General features: G+C 32.0%; 2 protein-coding genes across 2 annotated transcripts in view; both read right to left on the bottom strand.

The window, feature by feature from the left end:
- LOC132942584 (cardioacceleratory peptide receptor) overlaps positions 1 to 20466 on the bottom strand; it is a 237445-nt gene that overhangs the window by 113460 nt on the left and 103519 nt on the right. The window lies entirely within an intron of this gene.
- LOC132943079 (KRAB-A domain-containing protein 2-like) lies at positions 11384 to 14141 on the bottom strand. Its single transcript, XM_061011876.1, has 3 exons — positions 12453 to 14141; positions 11939 to 12191; positions 11384 to 11859 (listed from the first exon to the last, which is right to left on the bottom strand). Exons 1-3 carry the CDS (start codon positions 13522 to 13524, stop codon positions 11631 to 11633), a joined length of 1554 nt encoding a protein of 517 aa, XP_060867859.1. The 5' UTR covers positions 13525 to 14141; the 3' UTR covers positions 11384 to 11630.

A 20466-nucleotide genomic window follows, 5' to 3' on the forward strand; every position in this document is an offset into this window, starting at 1 on the left:
TCTATTTTTTTTTTTTTGTAAACGGTAATAATAATAATAAAAAAATCGTTATTATAATAATAATATAATAATATAATATGACTTTAGGCGGCGATCGACGGACGCGACTCTGCGCCGGTGCGGGCGGGCCGGTCCGGTTTAATAATAATAATCATAATATTATGAGATGATTCGATTAGCACGACGTGTCCGCCGCCGCGTAAGTCGTTATCACGAATTTCCAATATATTATTATGTATAGAAATGTGCGAATATACATAATAATAATATGATACATGCACTTGATGGCAGAAACGTGTGATGTCTAACGGCCGGTAGTCCGCACAGGATCTTATCATCGGGCCGCGTATTATACATATTATATAAAACGTCTAACAATTTGAAAATCAAGGAGGGGGGAGTTGGAAACACATCTGGATGGAGGTAATATATTATTATAATATACTAGGTTTGACTCCAAACGTGTATTATTCGATTGTACGACGATTAAACGTCGTGTATCCGCGTATCGTTGTTCATATAGTGGTTATTGCCAGGGAGCAGTTGCACATGATATTATTTCGCATTATATTCGCGTCAAAACATGTCGAACCGATAAAATAATAATAATCGTATTATAAGGTGAGCACTCGTGGTAGGTATAAGTCGTATCCGATGATGATTAATGACTTTATGCTATCGCATAATATAGGTACCTCAGTAACCTGTAGTCGTTGGCGAAGAAAAAAAATGATCGATTGTACCATTGACAAGAGATGTTATAATATAATGTACCGCGGCGGCAAAAAATCTTGCGACGAAAAATTATGTCATAAATTATTATATTGTATAGACTTTGGACCAGTATAGGCGTATAATGCATATCCTATACAAATTTAATTACGAAGGCACGTAATCCCGGTCACAGTGTATCATCCCATTCACTAGTTTACATGCAATATGTTCGATGTTCGATGTAAATTGTTGCTGCGTCGAACGGTGTTCATGTACGGGACTTCTGGGACATACTGTATAATATATTATAGTACATATTAGTTTTTTTCTCATCGATATATTAGGCATAATCTTCGAATCCGTTTTGGTTAGATGACTAGAAGTCCTGTACCTGTAACCTGTTGCATACTTGTATGTTGAAAAAAGACACAAGCTTTAGTATAATACAATAACAATTAATAATAGGTACATAAAATCATATGAGAGGATGGTAGATAGGTAGGTAGGTAGGTAGGTAATAATAATGATAGGTCAATATTATGTTCATTAAGTACCATTAACAAAATCATTATAATATATTATTATATTGTGTATGTCAATAATTATGAATTTTAAAATCTAACTAAAATATGACGTGTACCTATATCAAAAACAGAATGACAAAGACTGCATGGATTGTGTTTTACGCCTTTTGCGTCTTTCGTAAATGCGACCATTGATTATAAACACTCGATTTATAATGAATGATACGCAAGGTCGTAGCCAAGGGGAGCAGGGGTACCCCCCCATCTATATCTAACAAATATATTGATGTTTAACGACATTTTAAATCGAGGTAACAATTTAAAAATACACATGATTGCCCACCATCACTAAATCGTGTAGATGAGTAGGTTCCTAATAATATGTAAGTCCAACCTAGTATATAAGTAGATTTATAAGCGCGTGCGGAACACGTCCGTTTTCACGAATACTGCGGCGATTTTGCGAGTTTGGCCAGACACAGACTGTATGCTAATAGCGTAATATGAAGAGTGTGTGTTTTTAGGCGTCAGAAACGAAAAAAATGTAAAAAAAAATAACCTCGTTCGTCGCGTACCGTAAACCGATTTAACTGGCCCGTTAGAACAACGACGAAACGTCAATGCCGAGTGCTTCCCATACGTCTTGTCACGCGTTTTTTTTGGATCTCGGCGTAATAATAAACGGCCGTCGGGGGCATTAGCCCATAAACAATGCGATAACGAATGTGTATATTTTTCGAACAAAAGATTTATGTGTAATCAAATAATCTCAAATAATATGTATATACACGTCTTCGGCATAAACGATTCGTAGTTGTGAACAGTGCAGTGAACAGTATTATTATATAATAATAATAATGTATATAATATATCTGCGTTACTGTGTCTGTGTGCGATTCGGTTTGCGATAAAGCAAAAGTCGACGTAAAAGTAATAAAAAAAAATTTAGGTATATTAAAATAATATTAAATTCCGTGAAAGCGTGCTGCAGAAGAATACGTCATAATACTATTGACGGCGATGGCGAAACGTGACCGGCGAGGAAGTCCAGCGATGTTAAACAATAATAATATTGAACTTACCTATAATACCTATTCGAAGTTTGTATTATACTATTACGTACAATCGAAGTGCGTCTGAAGATGTGAGTATTGTAAAAAAATGAAAACAATATAGGATGAGAAATATGAAATATATAATAAAAACCACACTGTGTGGAAAATCAAATTGTAAAAATATGAATATACCTACGACCTAATATAATATCTATATGAAATAATATTATATATTTCGCGATATAAACTGGTTGATCATCCGTACGAATCGCAGTATTATTTTATTATGTAGGTACGAGCAGCGCTCGCGTATGTACATTATAAATTATAATATTATACTGTATTCACAAACAACAAGGCGATGCAAATGTACACATACGCCATACAGGTGCAAATCAGTTATTGCTGTTTCGTATAATATAATATCATATCATATATTTATATACATAATACACATTAGTGTGTAACACGCCGAGTCTATCCGAGTGACGTTGACGCAACCGGTTCTCATGTATTGTATAATAATAATAATAATATTAATATTATTATTATTATACGTGTAGTTGTCAGCGTTAATTTATACTAATAGCATTTTCACAATATAGATTGAATATTCTAGTAGATCAGTATCGGCAAAAACGCCGTCCGTATTATATATATATATATACTATACGGTAGACCGAATAAACATTGTTCGATATACATTTTTTTAATATATACTGTTGACGCCACACCCGACAATGCTCTTAAGAGTTTTACACCGTTTAGAAAAAAAACGAATGCAACTCGAATAATAGGTAAATTGCTCCTCGATAATTATACCACGGTGGCAGTCGTCGAATAGTACTCGTAAAAGCTTTTATTGTTCTTAAAATCTCACTGATAATATCATAATAACATCGCTTCTGCATTTTAACATGAATAAATTCAAAAACGAAATGAAAAACTTGAACGATTTTTATTTCGCACTTAAGTTTATTTCCTATAAGTACATCATTATTCATTTTTCCAACTATGTCTTTATCATCCATGTCGAAGGGAATATATAGGTACATTACTTATTATTACTTCAGTAAGAATTAAGTTTCTGATAATATATCTTATTTTTAGACTGTAGTACATTATGTATTTGTTAAACCTATATCAAAATTTGAGTTAGGATCAGTTTAATATGTTTTCTGTTATTGTATTAAGTTGTGTTAGGACTGTTAGGTACCAACTAACAATAAAAAAGTTAACGTATACATACTTCGCCCAAAGAATTAAAACATTTGCGGGTGACTATAATTGACCAATAGAAAACTGTGAGATCCCTTATAGTATAGTCATTTTGAAAATTGAGAGCATTTCAACTTCAAATTAAAATTGATAGAGGTATCATTTCGTATTCTGCATTCCTGCAGTATATCTCATTCGTGTTGCAACCTCTAAATGTCTCCCAAAATTGTAAAGTATTTCACGCAGTATTTGTGTGTGTTAGATACGTCAATACATGTGATGAAGGGCATACCAGTAATATGCTTTGTAAATAGGTAGGTACTAACCTACTAGGTAGTACCTATAGGCTATAACCTATGAGTTTTTATTATTTTAATAATTTGTGTATGTTATAAGCGGCGTACACATTTTTTTAATTGAACAATCCATTTTTGAGTAATATATGTTTGGAATTGTATACATTTCATACCAAAACTTATATGAGACAAACACAGATTTTTGATAATTTAATTTCATAACTATTTCTAAATTTCATATGCAGAGAGTAAGACTAAAAAAATAACACATTGTTGGCGACTTATTACATTACGGTTTGTATGATAAAAATCAGTGTTTTAAAAATAATTTTTACGAAAAACACTTAAAATATATCTAATAGTTCATTGTTTTCCAATTAAAATTCTCATCTTTCATAAGTTTTTTTTTATTTAGAAACTGAGTTTATGGCTTTATGCTAATGCTATAAATATAGTTTATACTTCATGAACAACAATGATCTAACTGAAGCACTGCCAATTATTACAGATTAAAGTATTATACTGCGAAAACGAACACTTAAAATAATCCACAGAAAAAAGAATACGACATGTTTGTGAGACCCCTGCTGCAGTGGGTGTATAATATACGTAAACATTTTCTGGCTTTGATCGGAAACAAAGTATAATCTCATGCGCGTATATACCTATAATTGGTATCTGGTATTACGCGTTTGTACCATGCAGATTTTGATCTCTCGGACGGAAGAAGAGAACGTGCGGAACACACCTGGCACGTGAACTCGTGTCTTTCACGTGCGACAAAATACAATATTGTTCGGTGTTTGGGGAGAAAAAAAATGTATACTCGAGACGATGATGATGAGGTGCAAAGATTGCGTTTCCGGTTATATACCTATCTCGGACGCTGCAGCGGCGTGTATTATATATATATATATATTACGTATTTGATATTTGCAGCAAACCGCCATACACGTGGCGTATATATGTGTACGGCGTATCCTATTCCAGTTTTAATGTATTATAATTTATATGTGCGGCGAAGAAAGAGAATCTCTCCCGCGTAAACACGTGCCGGCGGGACGGTCGTGTCCGTAGGCGGCTATATTATAGTCGGTCACGTACGTCTATAATATTATAGTGGTACGATCATACGTCGAGCGCGTATTATGGTGTTGTCTGCGAATTGATTTCATTTGCACGCGAGAGGGAAATAAATCCGCGCGTGACCGTCGGCGGGGCGGCGGAGTTGGGGCTGCGTTCGACTTGCGACTATTATAATATCATACCTGGGTACGCTATTTTCTTTTTTTTTTTTTTATAAATATTGTCCAATTTGTGACCATTAAAACTCGTCGTCGTCGCTTTATATATATATATTTATTATATAAATGCATATTTACGACATGCCCGGCTCTCCGCCCCCCCTCCCCCCAGAGGTGTTATCCGGCGTGGAACGTGACCATACCGCCACCGCAGCCGTCACACTTTCTCACTCTCCGCACAGTCCGTCTGACTCGCGAGTTTATTCAATCGGTTGTTTTACGTCCGCCCGTGCCAACATGTGTAAAAATATTATATTATACTTTATTCGATTCACCGGTGCTGGGCTTGTCGGTATAATTACATGGCGGTAACGTCCCGCGGACGAGCCCGTAACCGTTTTTTCATTCGTCCAACATTGAAAAAAATATATATATATATATTATGTTGAAGGTTAATTATTATTAATTGTATCTAATGTTTATATTATATTACGTGCGTTGTGCGTAAAACGTTACGGATGTTAATAGATTTATAATTGTTTTCCGTCGGATATATGTGTAGGATCACAGTCTGCCTTTATAATAGTATACAGCACCGGTATACCACATCCACAGATTAATAATAAATACCGGATAAAAATATAAAAATGTAATACCATACATCAAACGCTTCGGAACACCAACTATCCCAGGATCCTGACGACCACAAAAGACAATAAGGCCCACAGATTTCTATACTATACACTAGATAAGCAACGCCTATATAATTTACATTGTTATCCACGAAGCTGATAAGGTGACGGCCGCCATTTTTTCGGTTGGCCAAACATTTCATTAATTATAAAAATGTATTAGGAATAACATCGGATTTATTAAAAAAACAAAATAATAAATGTAAAATATATTTTAAAAACAACAGGTATAGAAATAATAAAATACAGTACAACATAAATCATAATTAATCAAATTTACCATATAAAATACCATACAATATTGGCAACCGACCTTCTTCGGGCTTCTAACTGATGGCGGAGTTACTCATCTATAGACGACTATAGTGAAGTATATAAGTCTGTGATAAGGTCTAGCACGTCGTGTGCGTACGTCAGATATGACGGATCGATCAACGTTAAGACGACAACGAATAATTGTGTCTATAGGGTTATAAAGCGATGAAAGTATATTTAGTGCTAAACACCGTAGTCAGAGAATAGTAAAAAATGCATATCTTTCACCCTCCCCTCGGCACGTCACTGCAGATGGTGTTAATAGAGTTTTTGATTTGGGACTACGAAATAGCCATTTCGATTATTCGCGAAATCGTTTGGATGCAAATTGTGCGCTCGTCTAGAATGTAGTATTTTTTCCAGAATAATATGACATTTTTTTAATACTTATATTGGCAAAATTATTATCGTGCTGCAATATTAGAGTTATGGCTACAATGATATATTATGGTCATACACCTATTATTGATTAATAATTTCATACCCGTACTCGAAATAAAAAATATATTAAAAATTCGTGATAGCCGATTTATATTACATAATACATAGTCGGCTATTATAATTTATAATATTATAGTTAGTATAACTATAAAAGTATAAACTATTATAGTTTGGGAAGTTGCGGGTAAGCGGAGTGTGTATGACTATATAATATATTATTATAGTCTGAAAACAGCACATATTACTACATAATATTATATAGATCCAGAGCTTCACACGGATAAAAATCAACCGGCTATTCATTTTCAATTTGTATACACGACAATGATTTTTCCGAGAAATTAAGTTATATCCGTTTATTTTTTGCATGTTCTCTATTTTACTATACGATGTAAGACTGATAGATTGAAAATAATTCTGTGAAAAAACTCGTTTGACGTCATCGGTTGCAAGTATAACAACTAACAATAAACGAAATACAGCCATTTTTTTTGGGGGGAATTTTGAATTTCACAATACTTTATTATAATACGAAGTTTTCCCAGGGTCGATATAATACAACCATCATTTCATATTATTCATATAAATTAAATTATCCTTATAAAACATACTGTTATTTTATAACGGACGTACAGTGACAAACAATCTGTCTAAAACGGACTCTGAATATAACGGAAATATTTTATGCAGTTCCGGTGGAACATTATATATCATATTTTATGGGCATTTATATGTTATTATATAAAACGGAAATCTGTCTTGAACCGTTGCCATTCCGTTTTAAATAGATTTTACAGTAGTTTTATCTAAATATTATGCATTTATATATAATGTATGATAAACTTTAACGGTACAATTAAACTTGTGTATATACAAAATATATAATCTTCTTAAAATCGTACTTAAATTGCGCAAATTTATATTATACCTTTATCAAATAGTCCCGTTGCCCAGACACGATTCTCGAAACAATATTGTAATCCTGCTCGGAGAATAATACTACCCTATACTACTGCCAGTGAGGGGTAGCGAGTTAAAGGCTAATTGGAGATGTTAATATAAAGTTTTCCTCATTAGTAAAATTGTTGCCAATGAAGTATATTAGATTTTTTATTTGGTCGTCAAAAACATCTTACAGAATATATTAGCACCCTATCCCCCACAAAAGTTTAAAATGTATAATGTATGCCACATTCCCACTGAAGACACGGCCTTTAATTATAGTAATTACCGTTGTTTAATGATTATATAAAATAACAGCTATTACAGTATACAATAATATATGGACAACGAACTTTCAAAAATTAGAACATTATTTTATAATATTATACAAATCAAACTACACAAGCGTACAAATGTACAATTATATATTATAATATATTTGTAAATTTATAACTTTGTAAAAATATTTGGTACGTTAAGACAGTAATTCGTTAATTAAAACAAAATATATTTAAAATATACGAATGTCGAATACCTGTGAATTATAAACCCCTCTGGGATTCTATATATAAGTTATATACGTAATATGTAGCCTATATAGATTTTCACGCCGAAATGATATCGAATAATGTATAGAAACTTTCATACATATATAACAGCACGTTGTTCTTCAAACTATGAAATTTAAAGTTCGAACCATCGTTATAATAATTAATAAGTAAGTAAGCTTTCTTCGAATTAAAAAAAAAAAAAATGCTTTTGTATTGTCACTTCAATATATAGTTACTTTAGTTCTTGGCTTATATTTTAAAGGAATACCTACCTACTTTATATAGGTATCTAATAAATATTGTAATTTATTTATTATACAGTCAATACTCAAACTAGTCAAAGGCACATAATACGTATACGGTGGACAATTATATAAAGTACAGATTTTATTTATAAATTATATTATTATATGACGTGTGTGTATTAATAAATACAATCCAGACAGCAGTGTGCCAATAACACAATTTCGCGATTTCGTTGTTTCCAGATGAATTATATTATTCTATAACATCGTTATTTTTATGACGTCACAACAAAACGTCCCGTCCGAACAGTATTTACTGTCTACAACGATTGTGATAAAAAGTAATATTATTATGAGCGATAAAACATATTTTGTACTGGTGAGTCTGGATAAAGACCGTTTGGGGTGAAAAATTCCCGATGAAAAGCCCTTGGGTCCCGTCAACAAATAAAATAACACTACAACTACAGCAACATGACTCTTCGTGGACTTAAATGTTGATGAAAACATCGTACCTAACGCTATTATAAATATGTCAAAACTCGTTATTATTGTCGCCCAGACGAAAATATTATTTATTGTTGGTCACGGAGAAAAAAATAAAACGTCCAATTCAATAATGGGTAATGCTTGGGTATCGGCTTTGTGCCCGAAAAATAATGAGATTACTGTATATTGGTATATTATATATATTATTATTATATGTTGATTGATTGTACTCAGTATTTCATAATTATTATTATTTAAACTATTTCAGATGTTTTGCGATCTCTTCAAAACGAGGCAGTTGAATCTTGTATGATCGTGACTTTTACCGTTCGTAGGATTGATAGGTACGTTCTCAGAAATAGGTATATATAGCGGTGGTTGAGAAATATTAAGACCGAGATACCATCGTGGTTAACTTGCACGGACGAGACGAACCATACTACAAGTTGCAACGTTATAATAATTATAATAATTGCTCTTAGATCGTGCACGTATAATACATTATATTATATACAAATAATATCGTGTTCTGGTCGTTGTCACACATATTTAGGTACGAAAATTACTTGGATAATGTGATATGTATATATAGAATAATATCGTAACCCTGTAGCGATGGTATAGTTATATCAGACGAAACACGTTAAATACGTCGTCATGTTTATTCAACTCGACAGTGTAATGTAAAGTGTAACAAATATCCGTTTGCGGGAAGCTTTATAAAAATTTGTTTTATTTAAATCAACCAATTGCAAAAAAAAAAAAATCTAAATTCAAATGCAAATGCAATTTTTACATTATATAAATTAATTAGGAGTCTAGGTATATAAAGATTTTGGCATTAGAAAGTTGACCAATCTGGCAATTAACAATAAAATTATAATATTTCAAATTTCTTCAATCTGTGTAAATGTATAAAATATCTATTTACTGACTTATTTAATATTTGTATATTACTTATTATATAAAAAGAATATATTATATACAAACACATTGCATCTATAAAGACTGAAGAATGTATAATATATTTAAAAAACAAAATAAAGGATAACTGTGTCAAGAATAATAACAACAATTTATAAATGAAAAAACGAAAACGAAAATGTACGACATACCGAAAAAATTTAAATTAAAAGAAATTATATTACGATAAGAAAATAAAATAAAAATTCTGTTATTAAAAAATTGGTATCTAATCCTGATAACTAGTTTTTAAGTAAGTTAAGGATTTTTGTTTCAATGCGTAAGATCAAATTTTTATTTTTAAATGTATTCTATTTATTGCATGTTAAACTTCTGAGTTCAGGATTAATTTTATTTTTTACTCTAGAACTAGTGCTTCACATTACTAATACACTTTTAAAAAAATTAAAGGCATTTTAGTTTTTACTTCTCAAATACATTATAAATAAATACCTAGTATAATTAAATTTACATTGTGCGTTTACTATTATAAGAATTTAAAAAAAAAATTGTCAAAAACGTGATTTGGAAACGACATAGAACTATAACGTTATCTAATCCAAAGCGTTTAAAAACGTTGAACAAAAACTATATTTTCTAAATCGATAAGCAAAAACGAAAACAAAAAAAATGTTCAGCAAAAAAGTGTTCCATCCCTGCAGGGGTGTAATGTGTCTTATTTTAATGTTTCGTAGACCGCACAATATAATGACCACCGCATATTACCACCCTACAATACCATTATAATATTATGTAGGTGAAGCGAGAGGAGGATGTGGTATGACGAGTGCTGTTGCCGGTGTATAGGTCATATTATTATTATTGTTATTTTTACGCATACCTAGTGGAAAGTCACGCATATAGGTACTAGTTTATAAGATCAGATAATACAAAACCTGATGGATTTTTATGAAATTCGACATGGCAATTAAAAAAAAAAAGCTTTACGATCTCATGCAAAAATCGTTTTGATATCGCACGCGCGCGCTATATATTATAATATGTTTTCAATTACCGCTTTGTATTTATGATTTATTAGACGGCTTTGTATAAATCTCGCATGGAGTAATGCAGGTTAAGTATACATGTATATATTATATTATCTATTACATTATTATATACCTACATGTGTAGTATATGCACGCAGTATTGCGATCCGACCCGTAATTGTTTGGCAATAATTTAAATTCAAGTCAAAATGTCACTTTAATAACGATACTGTATATGTGTAGAATATAGATACACTATTATATACCTATATGATATTATAATATATAGTGGAGTATGTACGAATTAAAGAAACTCCCTAATAATTGGATCGTGGCTCATAAGTCCGGTATTATATTGTAATGTATACCTGCGTATAAAAACATTGTACCGAACGATATAAATAAATCATCGGATTCAATTGCACTATATACCTATGTGTGTATATGCAGTATCAGTAGTATTATAGAACGTGCGTGTAATTATGCAGTATATATATATATAGGTACCTCCTACCCATAAAATACACAATATTATACATGCGAAACAAAATAAAGGTAAATGGCACAACCAGCGAATATCCGAATCGTAGTTCGCAATATATAATAGCATAATATATTATTTAAGTAGGTACTTATACATATATTGTATTATTATACTTCTCGGTATCGATGTTGATTTTCTTACATGTATATGTTACAGTTAAAACCCGAAATCCGTCGAAACTAGTTTTAACTAGTCAAAACTAGTTTCCACAAATCCCTTTAGTCATTTCTGGTTTTAACTAGTTAAAACTAGAATTTACTAAGACCTATAAAATATATTGGTGAAAACTAGAATTATCTAGTTAAAATCCTTAATTTTTATATTGATAGGTTAAACTAGTTTTAACTAGGGAAAAGTAGAAATATAAGTACACATTAGAATAATTATTATAGGAATTTATTATATTATTTATTTAGTATTTTGACAGGACAAACTATTGTGGCATTTAGAATTGCATAGTATTTTATTTTTTCTACATAAACAGCGATTTGTTCCGCAGGACGTTTTACATGTGCATCTTACAAAGCCTTGCCCCGACCCCGTCGATGCTTTTGTTGCGGCTGCACGGAGGGAAATATGATTGTTTGGAACTTGATTCTCTGTGATGAATTTTTCTTCGCATGTTATAAATTCAGATCTGAAACAATTTTTACTGATTAGTAACTATTTACTAATTATATTTTATTTGGTGTATGAAAATGTGATAATGGACGTACCTACAATAAAGTTTTTCTAGAATTCCATCCTTACTTCCGATTCTGTATAGATCGTGCTCTGTTTTTTCTAACACCACTCCGATGAGATTAGGATGATCTGTTTTGCCTTTGTCAACATCTGGAATGCGGATTACTACGTTGACACCAACATCAACGGCGGGAAATTTTTTTTCTGATCGAGTCATCATTCGGGCTGCCTGTTTTTCCAAATTTTCATGAGCTTCTTTTCTAATTGCACCTATAAAAGAGGTATCTGAAACATATCAAAGAAATAAACCGTGTTTATGTATTTATTAGATTTGTTGGTTACAGTATGAGCTATTTATACTTAACTATGAAAGTTGATTTTTTTTACAATTTTTCTAACTGAAAAATAATTTAAAAGTTATCGAAAAATGTTTATGGTTTTTAAATTATAAAATATGTAAATAAAAAATGCATTTTAACCGCAATATAATGTCGATAAATAAATGTCTAAAATATTAATGTCTAAAAAAATAATAAAAATGTTTACCTGCAGCTTCCTGCTCAATCTTATTTTCACTTCCAGTTTCAGTACATATAAGATTTTCCAGTTCATCCTCGACGTTTATAGTAGCAATCAAATCATTGGGGAGGTTAGAGGTTACGAGCCCCACTCTTGGATCAACCCCAAACATTGCTTTATAGGGCGTCATATTTATCCCGGCGTGGTGTGCTCTATTTTTCATAAATTGTACGAACTTTAATCCGATAGACCAATTAGTGGATTTATTGTCTGTCATCCAAGAAGCGAGCATTCGTTCCACGTCTTGGTTGGCTCGCTCTACGGAGCCTTGGCTTTGTGAATGCCTAGGTTTCCCGTGCACGATTTTTAACTCTGGCCATAGCCCTGTCAGCTCTGTAATCACACTGTTAACAAATTCTCTCCCATTGTCTGAATGAAGAAGAACCGGAGCACCAAATGTTAAAAAAATGTCTAATAAATGGCTTGCAACTTCTTCTGCACGCTTGGTCTGCAAGGGGCGGAGCAGAACGAATTTTGTCAGATGATCTTGATAATTAAGTATAAACTTAAACTGTGCATCAGGTTGTGACTGCATGTCTATCAAATCTATTTGACATCTACTATTTAATTCAGTGTGCAAAATTGGTTTCGAAACGAGTCCTTTCTTTCCTAGTTTTTTCTTTTTCTGGCACGTTTCACAGAGAGACAAAAAAATATTTATCATGTCAGTGGTAATGTTGGCGTACTTTCTTGAAGTTTCAACCTTCAGACGATCTCTCCCTCCATGCCCTACAGCGATATGTGACAAATCAATGACATCAAAAATGTCTTCCATCGGCAAATAATATTTGACTGGCTCTCCGCGGGTTACCAGCTTTTTTGTATCGCCAAATTCCAAAACATTGAATCGCTTGATCCTTCTATATTGAGCAGAGGTTTTTTTAGTGGCTGATATCGCATCCTCAACCTCTTTTAGAAGCGAATCATAAGCATCTTTAGTAATGATATTATAATGATTGTCTTTTTTTCCTTCCACCGATTCCATAAGCTTCTTAAAAAACCGTTCTCGGGTACTCATTTCTCTTTCAGTTTCCAACATGATACCAAAGTATACAGTGACGTTAGGACAATTTTCAAAACCGGCGAATGTCAACAAGAGCGAAAAAACAACTTAGAACGGGCAATTCACGACAAAAACACGTAGGTACAACGACTACGACGAACACAATCGCACTGGCGAAACACAGCCGACGATATAAGCTGACCTTCAGATCAATATCGTATTATTATTAATATTATTGTAGGTATAATCTGTCGAAGTTATATCGTATCTAAGTGTTGGACGACTAGTTATCTTAATTGATTTGATAGTCGACCGGTCAAACAATTATCGAGCAATATTTATAGATCGTCTGTGGTCGCGTGAGTTTTATGTAGTACGAGTTTAAATACAATATAATATTATTCTATACTAAATAAATAATATAATAAATTCCTATAATAATTATTCTAATGTGTACTTATATTTCTACTTTTCCCTAGTTAAAACTAGTTTAACCTATCAATATAAAAATTAAGGATTTTAACTAGATAATTCTAGTTTTCACCAATATATTTTATAGGTCTTAGTAAATTCTAGTTTTAACTAGTTAAAACCAGAAATGACTAAAGGGATTTGTGGAAACTAGTTTTGACTAGTTAAAACTAGTTTCGACGGATTTCGGGTTTTAACTGTAACATATATAGTTGCATTCGTTATTTTAATTTACTCCTATCATGTACCTATGCACAATCATAATAATATTATAACCAAACGTATTATAACTATAACCACATGCATGGTTGTACGCGTTTCCAATGCATTAAGCATTGATCAATGTATATAATATACTCGACAACATCGTGGTAGGTACCAAAGTTAGAAACGCGAGTGTAAAATACGGTTGCGTTTGTTTAAATCCTGGATCTATTAATTTTTTTATTTCTAAATTATTATTCTGACAGAGCTGGAAACTGTGGTTTTTTCACAGACCAAATTCAATGGTATTAAAATATGTCTTAATGACTTCACAAAGCAGAATATTATTTATATAACTATTATTATAATTTAGTAGCTACAATCTACATGACTGTGTGTGTGTGTGTGTGAAAAATCTCAACTAAAAACTTGTTCAACTTATTTAAATATTTAATGGAATTATTAAATTCATAAAATAACTCGTTAATAAAGTTTTGAAAACATCAAATCGCATTCATGAATAACTTTCAAATCTTTTAATTAATTGGACTTTTTAGAAATGCATAAATTATCATTTTATTTTAAATATAGACGGACACGTCGACACGTGCAAATATATTTATTCAACCATAAAGGCCTAAACCAATATTTGTTTTTTTTTCTAGTTAGAAGATTAAAATAATGATAAATGATTCATAAATATTGTAACCCAAAAATAAAACTGAAAAAAATGATATTTGTACTAAATTCTATCAAAAATGTTTTAGCGCTTTCAAATAAAGGCATTTACTACGCTTTTATTCATAATTTAATTAGCAAAATATGCATCACGTAACTATTAATGCTATACCTATATATTTATGTGCAAATAAATGATATTGCAAAATCATTGCAATTAAAAAAATAAAATCCCAGAGACTTGGCCTATTTCAGTTGACATATACCAATATTAGACGTAATATAACTGTTGAATATTTCTGGACTCAATGAAAAATGTTGTTAATTAAAATTTATAATACTTGAAAATTGATCACTAGCCACTAGGTCACCGCCATCATGAGTTATTCTATCCATTATTCAAAACTTCGATCTTAAGAGTAAACATTTTTATAGAAGTACAAAGTGTATATTATAATATGATGACATTTTTTTATCAAAATAATTATTATACTTTATTAGTTATTTAGGTATTTTTAAACTTTCCATTTTTACAAGGTTATACTCGTGTCAGATTGATCACTATTTTAATATTCAAAACATTAAATCATGACCTATTACTTATTCATTTGTATGAGTAGTACAACTTAAAATTTTAAAAAGTCCTTTTAACACTATATAAAGGCGATAATAATATCATCGTAAGTGTATATGTATAATATTATAGTATTGTTATACTCGTTAAGTCCGTTGAGAATCGTCGTTTTCCGCCCCATTTGCAACCTACGCGAATCACGACGACGACATCGGTTTGCTGGACCTATACTGTTCGCTTTACTATTACATACGGCCGAGTATATTATGATAATAGTGTATAATAATAATATGGTAAGTAGGTACTCCTATTCAACGGTGTATGACGGTGGCAGGTGACCTACGGCGACCGTTTAATTTAATTAACGATTATTGCCGAGTGCCATTCGGTCACAATGTTATTCCAATAAAGTACCTACGCAGGTACTACCTATATATGTATATATAAATTATTCGCGTACGATATACCTATTATTATTTTTGTGCACGGTCCGGTGATGTTTGTCGTGTGTTCTGTGCTGGGCAAACGGTCGAATAAAAAATACGTTTAATTAAAGTGCACAATATAATATATACTAAACCTACCCACACTATTTATTAATCGTGCGCGAGATTCTTGTATAAAATGTAAATACGTTTATTTATTTATATTAGGTATATTATTATTATATGCTGTACAAAAAAAGCAACAAGGATTGTTTCCATCAATATTGTAAAGTCACGCGTAGGTATATTAGAATATTTTAAAACCGTATAAGTATCTGTATAATAGTGTACGGCAAGACGTGTGATGATTTAACGTTAAAATAGTATACAGGAGATTCACCGAGCACGCTCAACCGCCATTATTTCCTTTAATAATACATTTGTTGAAATTCTGATTTTCAAAATTTTTAAATATTATGCTAAAAGGCCACCATTTCAAATTCTTGAGATTTTTTTTGTTCTTCTCGTCTAGTGACGAGACAAACTTCTGTTTATTTAGTGGATAATTTTTTTTTTAAATGTTGTTTAATTCAAAATTTGATTGAATAGTTTCTACGTTTGTAAAATGTTTATACATATACTAACGATTACAATCCTTATAAGAATGGTTTTTCAAAAATATAAAATAGATTTAATATTGGATCTAGTATTTTACACGGACCATTTTTACAAATTGTTAATGTTGATAAATTAATATTAATTACCAACATTTTCAAATGATCACATAGCCCCCATATTATCTCCTAAACCATGGACCTATTATGCTTAGTATACACAATGTTAAATAGCTCGTTTGATTTTTAATTAAGGTCGTGGGTGCGTCTAAACTTCTAGAAAAATTATCAATTAAATAACGAACAGTATAGAGGGGGTGGGGAGGCGGGGTGTTATCATTTGAAAATGCGAAGTTTGTATCTGCACGAGATAGTTTTTTTTATATAGTACATAAAATCTCAAAAATTTAAAAATATAGCTGCAGGGTCTTTAATTATATTTAAAAATACCAAAAATCAGATTTTTAATTACTGCATTATTAAAGAAAATAATAGGGTGGTGCATGCTTGGTAAATCACCATGTATACATTATGGCCTTACATTTATTACACAGAAACAATTAATAAAAATATTTTCATGATTGATTATTAGTTAAAAAAAGTCCTCTCGGAGATTATAAAAAATGTATTATAATATCAACTCAATGCGCGCGTGTGTGTTTAGAATTTAGTTATCGACTGTTTTTATGAACAATTCCTCGACCGAGGACATATTAATATTATATGCAAATAACAATAATATACAAAACAAATCGACAAGCAATTGATCGATAAATTATGTTTACATATGGTTAAATAATATATCAAGATTATCGGCAATGCGGAGATTTATTAATGGTGCACATTGTGCCACGGGAAGGCGTAAAGTGAAACACGCGCGCACGTTTTTTTTTCTTCGGATATGTACGACGTTTGGGTTCCAAATTGTAATTCCGGCGATTTCTCGTTATCTCCGATGTTTTTTTGGTAAGTCGCCAAGCCCGGAGGGTCGCCGCTTATTGAAAAATACCGTCGGCGGGGGTTAGCGTTTTCCACCGATATCGTATAAGTTTTGTAAATATTTACATGGCACAGCTCGTAGGGTAACGCTGCGGATATTTATTCGGAACTAGCGCGTTGTAAAAGCGTATGTCGGGTTTTTTTGTTTTTGTTTTAATGCCCCCGGCGTCTTATAGTCGTTTTGTTTCGTTTTTTTTTCAAAAAAATTGCATTTTTTAGTCTTTGCCGTAACATAATAATATTATATACTATTTTATTGTATTTGATCGCATCAATTTCCCATCAGGACCGGACGACAATATTTCGCTTAATCTGTATAGTGACGTTTGACGGTGCGAGAGAGAAGGCGAAATGGCCGATTAAGACGCTCGAGCTACGCGTCTGTCGCCACTCGACCATATTATTGTCGTGTATACGAATATTGTATACATACATACGATGATATACCCCTCTCCGTTTTATCGGCGTGGTGAAAAATGAAAACCAAAACCAAATACACATATACGAAAAATAAGAGAAACGCGAGTGGGACTGGACATATTATTACATATTATAGGAACAGCGGCGGTGGTCTCTGTATCCGATATTATATTAAACCGGCGGCTGCGGCACATACGCGTGTTTATATATATGTACACAATATTTCTTCATTAGCGTAGGTCGGGTGGCTATAGCAATGGCCATAGTATATATTATGAGTATACGCTCGCACGCGTTTGGCAGCGGAAAGTTTGCCGAGACTTTTTTTTGTTCCCGAAACGACGCACGTCAACCATACGTGACCGACGGCGGCGGCGGCCTATACATAAGGCGATCGGGCTGGTGGAAAATTGAAGAGCCCGGGGCTATGTGCAATGTGTGTGTGTATATATGTATATATATATACAATATATTATATAAACCGCGGCTTTTGTGCGTGTATATAATATATATATAACAATATATATAATCGAGCCGTTTCGGTCGGTGGCGGTTAACGGACTCGCATTACGTGACATATTGAACGAACGGCCACCACGCAATCGGTGACATATTGGCCGTGGTCTTGTGCAACCACCCCGCCGAAACCGAAGTAAAGTTTTTTTTCCCGCCTCCCCAAATTTCTTTCCCCTAAACTTATTCCATCGGCGCCCGATAAGACCCTCTCGTCGAAAACGTACGTGTTATTTATTATTTGCCACCGCGCGTTTTCTCGTGGATGTCAAACGAATACAATATAGGTATACTTGTATACGTAATATGTATAATATTAGTATACGTATATTAATATAATGATATTTTATCTTATTACACCAACAACAGGAATGATAACATTTTTTAAAAAGAATATTATACAAAATTATTGATCTACTCACTGTAGCCTATACGGCTGTGATGCGAGTACATAGGAGTAATAATATCGTAATATTTAACAGAAAAATAGAACAATAATATATTATTATATAATTTATTGATATCCTCGTATACAGGCAGAGAAACCACAATAAAACATTACTACATTATTATCACCCCCCCCCCCCCCCCCACCCAATAGTCATTCCCTTTTGAATAACGCCATAACCATAACTGTTACACCTTACGCAGTTACGCGTATATAACATGATAGGTATGGTCACTATATAGTCGGTCTATAGTCGTAATATAAGAGATAATAACTGTAGCAGTGGAAGATGATAGATAGACTTGCATTGAACATGATGGGGAATTTATGAGTTTAAATGTTTAACCTTATAACGATACATTATACAGCTACATACATTTATTTTACAAAATATTTATTGGGTAGTGTTATTCACAAACACACATGTACTAGTTCAGAATCTCGCCAAATTAATCAAATACTCAGTACAACGGATTATAATGGTAGAAAGGGGAGTTGGAAACTAGGTCAACTGCTGTATAAATTATTAGATATTTTATAGATTATAAGATCGACACGGTCAATATTATCCGTATTAATGTATTAATATTGCGGTTCATTAAATTATATTTTCATAGTATTATTATAGTTATTAGTCACAAATATTAAATTTTGAAAGTAAAAATCAAATTTTATCCTTATTAAAAGTAAAGTAATTTGACCATTGACACTTTCAATCATTCTGAACTATTTGTTCAAAATATTGAATTTTTCTTCTGACCAGAATATTAGTCAATTGTTGTATGTATAGTCACGTAAACGGGACGACACGTCGCATCACGTCTATAATATGTTTCCGAAATAAAGGCACCAGTTATATTGTTAATTTAATTTCGTTACGTGTACATATAAGTATAATTCGACAATTTTTTTTTGCTACGAGTTCTACGACGCCTTTTTACGTAAAAGTATAATTTCTATTATGTATAGATGGATTCTGAGAGACAGAATGAGAATTATTGGTTTTGTTATTGTGTATATATTTGCTAACACTCTATTCTTAAGGAGGATTAAATTAATTATCCAAAGGGTTCATGACGTGTAATACCTACGTCAATATTATTATGAACAATACGAGTACCTACCTGATGTGAGGACAATTAATTTTTTTGTAACGATCACACTTACACATGCTACACATGATGCATACTATGGAAAACCATTAATCAGACTTAAATACAAAACAATAATCACGACTAACGAGAATCGACTATAATAATATACTAGAAGCAGGTATGCCCGTTTACTACATAATATACAGTTTATACATATTACATATATTATTATGTACTGTGTAATGATATTATGGATTAGTTTTAAATTAATAAACTATTTTATGGATGTAGAGCAAAAATAAAATGTTCTATAACTTCTAAGTAGGATTTTGTGACAGGAGGTGGATGGTACGGACAGAAAATGTTAGGCAATAACAATATTCCTGTCTGTATATTATTACATACTCATTGAAAATAAATCATATTATTGTTATTATTTATTATTGCGCGGTGTAGGTAGGTAGCTAATAACTAATAAGCTATATTTTATCGGTAGGTATTATATTACGTCATGTAATGTAGTTTACAAATAAAAATA

The sequence above is a fragment of the Metopolophium dirhodum genome, chromosome 4 (genome assembly GCF_019925205.1).
Source record: "Metopolophium dirhodum isolate CAU chromosome 4, ASM1992520v1, whole genome shotgun sequence".
In the NCBI taxonomy this organism is placed as follows: Eukaryota; Metazoa; Arthropoda; class Insecta; order Hemiptera; family Aphididae; genus Metopolophium; species Metopolophium dirhodum.